The sequence below is a fragment of the Acanthisitta chloris genome, unplaced genomic scaffold, assembly GCF_000695815.1.
Source record: "Acanthisitta chloris isolate BGI_N310 unplaced genomic scaffold, ASM69581v1 scaffold84, whole genome shotgun sequence".
Classification (NCBI taxonomy): domain Eukaryota; kingdom Metazoa; phylum Chordata; class Aves; order Passeriformes; family Acanthisittidae; genus Acanthisitta; species Acanthisitta chloris.
Window position 1 is genome coordinate 71,701 of NW_008670815.1, and position 8,427 is coordinate 80,127.

The 8,427-nt window shown below is 50.2% G+C and overlaps 1 protein-coding gene across 1 annotated transcript in view; it reads right to left on the bottom strand.

Moving 5' to 3' along the window:
• LOC103801403 (dynein heavy chain 9, axonemal-like) overlaps nucleotides 1-8,427 on the bottom strand; it is a gene marked incomplete at both ends in the record, with an annotated part of 73,826 nt that overhangs the window by 62,064 nt on the left and 3,335 nt on the right. The window contains 5 exons of the mRNA XM_009073816.1: nucleotides 580-732; nucleotides 2,784-2,910; nucleotides 4,236-4,366; nucleotides 6,046-6,916; nucleotides 7,245-7,411. Coding sequence (XP_009072064.1) covers nucleotides 580-732; nucleotides 2,784-2,910; nucleotides 4,236-4,366; nucleotides 6,046-6,916; nucleotides 7,245-7,411 — 1,449 coding nt within the window. The remainder of the gene's footprint in view (nucleotides 1-579; nucleotides 733-2,783; nucleotides 2,911-4,235; nucleotides 4,367-6,045; nucleotides 6,917-7,244; nucleotides 7,412-8,427) is intronic.

Below are 8,427 nucleotides of genomic sequence, written 5' to 3' on the forward strand. Positions count from 1 at the left end.
CTCACTGAGAGGACAGTTTAAATGCCGAGTGCACTGCTGGGGAGCTCAGAGCTGGCATCACATACCTCAGCTTCCCAGAATAGCCCATGGAGAAAGGGACAGGGACAGATAAGCTGAGCAGTAGTTTGACTCTTACATTTTGTATTTCAACTCATCCTATGAAAGAAAGAAATTGAAAATGGGGAAGAAAGCCTTCTCTTTCCAAAGGTACAGAGGTACTATGGAACAGCTTAATCTACTTTCAATCTGTAGCCCTTCCCCAACAGAGAGGGGAAGAACAACCTTCAAAATACCTTCAATAATTAAATTAGGTTATTTTTTTAAATAAAATACTAGTTAGGAAAAGGCCTCAGATCTTCCTTGCACTGTTGGGCTGCAACACCTCTGCCCACCTTAGTGAAGACCCATGCAGAGCAGGACTAGAGCTGTGGGGTGTGGACGGATTAAGGTACACATACTTTCCTCAGGAATAATGGAAGCTCAGTGAAACTCTATGACATCTGGGCCAGGGATGCTCACACAAGGAATGGAAGAGCAGACTCCAATGGACAGTTTGGACAGACAAGTATCCCCTCTCACCTGCCCACTGCAGTCACAGGGGTCACTGAACTGGACGTATTCCTCCTCTCTACTGTACATCCCCAGGCCAATCTTGGTTACCTTTTGCTCAGAGTCCACTTGGAATTTCATCTTGGCCAAGTTGTCAAAGAGTTTGGAAAGATGGCACTGCACCTGCACAAGGAATTGTACAAATAAAGCCATGGAGAGAGGACAGGCAGAACAGAGATCACCACACATGTGACAGGCACAGTCCTGTTCACAGATGGACTTAGCCACCCTGGCAACACCACATCTTCTCCCTCATGGCCAGGATACTGCCAACAAAAGCCTCTTTCTGCCTCATTTAGCCCACAGACATGCCTTAAGCAATCAAGAAATCTCCCCCACAGAAACCACTCAAACCTTGTGTGATCTGCTGTCACCAGTTTCCCTGCATGTAGTGCTGAGAGGCCTCCAGTCATTGCTCCACCTCACCCTGTTCTCAGCACACTGGGAAGTTTTATTCACTATGAACCTTTCTGGTTTTTTGCCTCCCAGAAACCAATTTTGTGCCCATGAAAACTCCTCAATTTTCCTCCACCGACAAGGCAGACTTGTATTTCTGCCCAAGTCCCAGGACAAGCAGCTAAGCAGGCCAAACGTTCCACAACACCCCCTGCCCCCTGACCAAAAACTCTCTACCAGAAGGAAAACAATCACTCAGTCCTGTCCTGTTCCCACCCAGCTGAGTTTGCAAAGCCACGGGGGAGACACCAACATCACTGCTGAGGCTCCCAACACCAGCTCCTGCCTGGGGGAGCTGAGCAGGTCACCAGTGTGTCTGTTAGAGCACTACATACATCACACAGAGCTGAGAAGCAGAAGAGGACCCTGAGCTCGTTCAGCCCTGAGAGGGGGAGGGTCAGGTTGGATATCAGGACAAGGTTCTACCCCCAGAGGTGTTTGGGCTCTGAACAGCTCCCAGGGCAGTGGGCACAGCCCCAAGGCTGACAGAGCTCAGGGAGTGTTTGGCCAATGCTCTCAGGCACAGGGTGCAGCGCTGGGCTGTTCTGGGCAGGGCAGGAGTTGGACTCTGATCCCTGTGGGTCCTTCCAGCTCAGGAGATTGTGGTTCTATGATTCTATGACTTGTCTGTTCAATTCTCACTCAGTGACCCCCAGAGGATTCCAACCCTCCTCACAAGCTGTCCCACAGGTGGACACAGCTCATCCTTCTCACCTGTGTTCAAACAGGGCCAAATCCTGGAGGGTGCTATGCAGATCAAGAAGCAATGGGCACTCAGCTTCCCCCCACATAAACACATCTCTTTTCAAGCACTAAGTAAACCATAGAAACCTTTGCTTACATCTGGAAGTTTCTGCTCAGCCATGCCCAGTGCCCTTCCCAGCCCCTGGCCAGTCTGTGCTCCAGCCCCTGGAGCAATCCTGCCACAGGAGCCTGGGATACACCTGAGTGTGCTCCAGTTAAATATCCAGTTCAAGCATATAATGTCATTGTGTATTTAATCCTCCTTTGGGAATTATCAGGCATTGAAACTCCAGTGGAAAGGCTGAGAGCGTATCCATATATGATCCCACTCGACATTTACTTTGATTTTACTGCAAACAGTTTTGAATAACAGAAAGCACCAGGAATCTCTTCGTACTCCGTGGAGCATTGCAACACAGTGGCTTTGCTTTGCTTCCTGTGGTTTGTTCTCTCTGGTTTAAGTATCAATCAGCTGTGCCTTTATGACATTCTGTGGGCTGAAATCACCCAGCAGCACCATCACATCCCAGCAGAGTTAGAGGGGAGTGACAACAGCAGCATTTCCAAACCTGCCCCATGCATATGCTCACCTGAACACTGAACAGCAGGGAAAGCCTGAGGAAGGTGAGATTACTACTGAAAGCTGTAATAAGGAATGAATTCCTTATCCAACAGGCTCCATTTGCTGTAACATGTTGATTGGGTTTGTATACCAATCTCAGGATGGATAATGCATCCCAAGCCAGGCCAGACAGAGCACAGCACTGCCAGGCAAAGCTCTCAGGACCTTCCACAAGCCTCACCAGGGTTAGATTAGACAACACCCAGTGCACATGTTGCCTGTCCAGGATGACAAATGAAGGTCAGCTGTGGAAGATCTATGTGAGGGTGGGAGAAAAAGCTCTCCAGAAGGGATACAGCATCTCCCACTGTGACAGCTGGGAAAGGCAAAGGTGGCACAGTACAAGACTTACCAGATGTGGGTTGGTGCCATTGGAGAGAATATCCAATAAATCTGCAGAAGAAATGAAGTAAAATCTGGGAAAAGCCAACCTCTTCATGTCCAAATATTCAGCCAGAGCCTTCTCACACAAAGACAACCTGGGGAGACAAAGGAGCTGACAAGAGCCCAGACCAGGGGGGTAAATGTCCTTGTGTGCCTCATGCTATGGTGTGGGTTGTCAAGCAGGTTCTCCCTACCATAGGGAAATGCCACAGGAGCTGAGCCTGCTCTTCCCAGGACTTCTGAACCGTTCAGCACAGCACACAGTAACTCACAGCTCACTCTCCACTCCTGGGGTCAAACATCCAAGAGACAGGGCAGCCTCACAAAGCAGCAGAAACACAGGTGGAAGAGGAGGCTGGAGACGTTTGCAGTCTGACCTACTGTTTTACACAAGTTCTTAACTGCCACAGGTGGTTTCACACTGGGCTGAATGTTTCCAGAGCTGCTTTTATTCTAATGAGCACATTTTAAAGTCTGATTCCAACCTACTCAGCTTTCTGTGTTTGCAAAGCATGAAAGGAAACTTGTTTGCTCGGATCTGAAATGAATCTTGCAGTGTTCACATGCTAAACTGCTGCTGAGCTTACAAAGTTCCTAAATAACCTGCAGCTCATCCTCTGTGAGGAACACTGGCCTTAGCCCATTGAAAACCAAATCAAATCCTTACTTGAAATGGAGAGCTGCCACAACAGCTTCGTGTGAGCTCTGAAGTGTGTGCAGGTAGATTCATGTGTTAAGTGAGGAGTTTCCATCCCAGGACACTCAGGTGCTGCTCAGGGAGCTGTCACACCTTCTGACAAGGGTATACAGGAAGGGATAACTTTGTCAATTAAAGAATATGGGCTCAGCTCTGCCGCAGGTATCATAGGATCATGGGATGGTTTAGGTTGGAAGGACCTTAAAGATCATCTCATTCCACACCCTGCCATGGGTGGGGACAGTTTCCACCAGCCCAGGCTGCTCCAAACCCCATCCAACCTGGCCTGGAACACTCCCAGGGATGGAGCAGCCACAGCTGCTCTGGGCAACCTGTGCCAGTGCCTCAGCACCCTCACAGTAAAGAATTGCTTCCATGTATCCAGTCTTAAGATTTCTCTGCTCACAGTGCCAAAGAGCTGTCTAAGATAAGGTATTTGGGGTGGCAGCGAGGCCATGAGCTGCTGGAAGCAGCTGAGTGCCTGCCCTGAGCATGTGCAAAACAGTATTCAGGAGGAGAGTTCCCCCACACACCAAGCCAGACTGCACTCAGGGCCTCAGGGTGATGGGTCACAAATCAAAGGGCTTGAGAAAGATCAGACATGCTGTGATTTGTGAATGCAGAGGATGCACAGTCTCAGAAAAGCCTCAGAGCACAGGTTAACCAACTTCTGAGAGCTGATCCCAGTCTCTGACAACATCCTGGGCATGAAGATCTACCTACCTGCTCTGAATGTCCTCCAGCTGTTGGGACAGACCTGGTTTATTGGTGGCCTCAACCACATTTGGGGTTTTCTGAGCTTCATGGGCCAGTGCTTTAAAATCCACATCAATCCCTTCAAAGCGTTTGGAGTCCTGCAAAGGGACACAGAGGACATGGTCATGGTAACATACTAATGGTGCTAAAGGATCCCATACTTGGTGCTGTCCTTGGGATGAGGGGAATGCTCCTCTGCAGAGGGCATTCTGTCCAGTGCAGAGGGGATCCCTCACCATTTCCAAAGGCCTCAGACCACTCTCCAATTGGTGCCTTCTTATCACTGTATCCCAAAGACCTCCTGGATAAAGCAATCCATGCAAACATCAATCCCTAGGACCAACCACTTCCATGAGATTGAATTCCCCTTTGACTATCTCCTCGTAACTCTTCCCTCCCATGTTCAGATGAAACACCCAGTTTCCTTAGCCACAGCAGCAGGAGATGTCATGCAGAGAATCATACAAATGAATAGCTTAGGTTGAAAGGATCTTAAAGATCAGCTTGCTCCAATCCCCTGCCCTGAGCAGAGACACCTTCCACTAGCCCAGGTTGCTCCAAGCCCCATCTAAACTGGCCTGGAACGCTTCCAGGGATGGACGCCACAGCTGCCCCGGGCAACCTGTGCCACCCTTAGAGAGAAGAATTCCTTCCCAATATCCCATCCCATCTAGCCCTCTGACAGTTGGAAGTCATTCCCCCTCATACTGTCCCTCCAGGCCCTTGTCCCCAAGACACTCTCCAGCTCTCTTCAGAAATTTTTAGGTATTGTAAGGGGCTCTAAGGTCTCCCCAGAGCCTTCTCTTCCCCAGGCTGAACACCCCCATCTCTCCCAGCCCATCAATCAGCTTCAGATGTGCCCTGTCATCACATCCTCCCCAGCCCTTGGAAGTCATTCCCCCTCATACTGTCCCTCCAGGCCCTTGTCCCCAAGACACTCTCCAGCTCTCTTCAGAAATTTTTAGGTATTGTAAGGGGCTCTAAGGTCTCCCCAGAGCCTTCTCTTCCCCAGGCTGAACACCCCCATCTCTCCCAGCCCATCAATCAGCTTCAGATGTGCCCTGTCATCACATCCTCCCCAGCCCTGGGTGCATCCCAAGGAGGTTCAGCATCCAGAGCATCTGATCTTCATCCTTTCTGCTAGAGAATGGAAATGTAGGTTAGATATCAGGAAGAAGTTTTCCTTGTGAGGGTGGTGAGACACTGTCCCAGGTTGCCCAGGGAGGCTGTGGCTGCCTCAACCCTGGCAGTGTTCACAGCCAGGTTGGATGAGCCTTGAGCAGCCTGCTCTGGTGGGAGGTGTCCCTGCCCAGGGCAGGGGTTGGCACTGGATGAGCTCTGAGCTCCATTCCAACCCCCTAACACACTGTGAAACTATGGCCCCTGGGAAGAGGATGCTGCCAAAGCTGCCTGGGACAGCTCTGGTTTGAGGATTTGCAGTGTCTGAGCGATTATCCCAGTCCTCTCCCTTGAAGGGAAGAAGGAACACGCCTGCAGCATGGAAGGAAGCAGCAGCTTCCTGCTCAGCCCCAGGAACTCTGTACTTGCTAAGCAACAGTGGAAGGGAGGAAAGCAGCCCCTCAGCATGGCTAAAGCACAGCCTGAGGGACAAAAATTCTCTGGGGCAGCACTGGGGGCAGTCCCACAGCCCTGAGGGAGCCTCCAGGGGAGGAGCAAGGCAGCAGGAGCCGGGGGAACCTGGCACTGTAGATAACCCTGTAACAGGCTCTTCTTCCACACTTTCCAAACAGCAAACACAGGATTAGGGATTTCCTACCTTGGGAAGTTGTGCCCTGATGTCTTCTGAGCCTATGAATATGCTCTCCAGGTGAGACCACGTGCGCTGCACCTCGAACCAGAGGGCAATGACAGAGTCAGCAGTGCACAGCTTCCTCTGCCATGCAGACACCTCTTCCAAGAAGAAAGCAATGTATTTGGAGTTCATTAGGTTCTGCAGCTGCACCTGGTTGTCTTCTAAAGTTCCAATGAGCTCCTCATCTGACTTCAGCAATGGGATGTTGGTCCTGGGGTGAGGCTCATACTGGAACTCTCTGGTGCTCCAAGTCATCCTCAGCTCCTTCAGCACTTTCTCCATGCTCATTTCTCTCACTGCTTTGTCCACAATGCCATGGACCTCTGCCTCAAATTTGTGCAGGTTGAGCTTGAGGAGGTCAGCCAGAGTGGTGTCCGAGTCCATCACAAACCTCACACCCATCACCTGCATCAGCTGGTTCCAGTGCCTCTCCCTGATGGCAGGATTTTGGAGTTCTGCCACAGCCTTCAGGGCTGTCAGCATGTTCTTCACCTTGCTCTCCAGCCCACTGAATGCATCCCATGCCCTCATTTCCTTATCCAAATTCCTGATCTCTCTTGCAAACTTCTTACACTCCAGATCCATGTTTTCTACATTAATATCCACCCACTTGGTGGTCTGCCAGTCATCCAGGCTGGTGTTCACCAGGGAGATCACATCCCAGAGCTCTTTGAGAAGACACAGCTCCTTCCTGCACTGTTTCAGCTGTTTGTAATCTGGCACCATGACTTCAAAGAGACCAGCTGATTGGTGAATCGAGGCCATGGCTGCCTCCAGCTGCTTAATCTCCATGTGCTTTGCATCCAGCAGTTGATAAGGCTCTTTGGTGTCAAACCTACAAACAAATGTTGATTCTTCATAAGTGATGCTGTAACAACTTCTAAAGAAAACATAAAGCAAACAATGTCTCTGAGAGACACAGGAGAGAGGAAAGGTCTAGAGTAAACCCACGTGGCACTACCGACACCACCTTCAAGTGATATCATACACTCAGCAGCAAAATCAACCTCCTGCCAACACTGGGCAGTGTCACCACAGGGACAGAACACTCCAGGCACAATGCACACAGGCTGTGAGCAGGTAGGACATGCACAGAAGGGATCTGTGTCCCCAGGAGGAGCCCTTAAAGCTTTGTTTCTTTGTGGCCCCTCTGATGTCCATACCTGAAGGGAGCTTCTCTGCCGAACCTCTCCCGGAAGCGATGCTGCTCGGCGTCAAAGGCCATGCAGCTCTGCCTCACGACTGCCATCTCGTTGGCCTGCAGTGGAGCCACGTGCTGCTTCACAGCCACTGCCAGCTTCTTCACATGGTTCCACTTCTCTGGAAGCTCCTGAGGGCAAAATGCAAGTGCTGGGAGGCAACCTTAATATTTCCATGATTCCATGAAGACTTAAGACACAATTTGGGATGAAACTTCCAAGTTATCCATAATTTTGAAGGCTAATGAAGACTGAGACCCTATAACTGACTGCTCTGATTGTAGAACATGTTCAATAACTCCCAAAGAAGGTCCCAGACTCGATCCTGGGCTCCTAGGGTGGTTCAGTGCTCAACAGAGAACAGTGATGCTGACACCAAGCCCAGTGGGACCTGGAGCCTGCTGGAGAAGCTGAAGGCAGGATGGATGTGGATGCAAGCTCCTGCAGCCTCCCAGAGCTAAAGGAGCAGAAAGACATTTCCTGCCAGCTGCACCAGGAAGACTCCAGAAAGATCTCTGGGGGAAATATCTCCAGGCTGTGTAGACAATATTAGTGCTAAAGGAGACTGGTTTCATTCTCAGGCCTTCAACCAGCTGTGAGTGCACAGCATTGCAGACAACCCACCCTCTGGGCCTGGAACATTCTCCAGAAAGGGATTTTACTACTTCTCACCGTGCTGCTCAGGCCATAACCTAATATCCAGGCACTGACACCAGCCAAGGGCTCTGCTGTCCCCAAGTGCTGTGCAAGTCTACAGGAAAGACTTGGGATTTCTTTTCATCTCAGTTCACATAGTTGTGACTAATGGAGACCACCAACACTATGGAAAGAAGGGAAATAGCTGGAGGCAGAGCAAGCCCAGCCTCTCCTGAGGGGTCTCTCCCTGGCACTTTATATTCCAGTCTCAATAGAAATCACTCTCCATGACCACAACAGGGCACAAATGGAGCTTCTTCCTTTTCCTTCTCTCACCAGCTCCAGCCCATCCATCTCTACAGCCAGGTATATCTAGTGATACCTAGAGGAACTTCTGTATTTCCCACTGGATACAGAAGCAAATTAATCATTCACACACGTGTTGCTGTCACTTGTCAGAAAGAACAACTGGTTTGTCATTTCCCGCACCTGGCTGGCTGCTCCACATCCT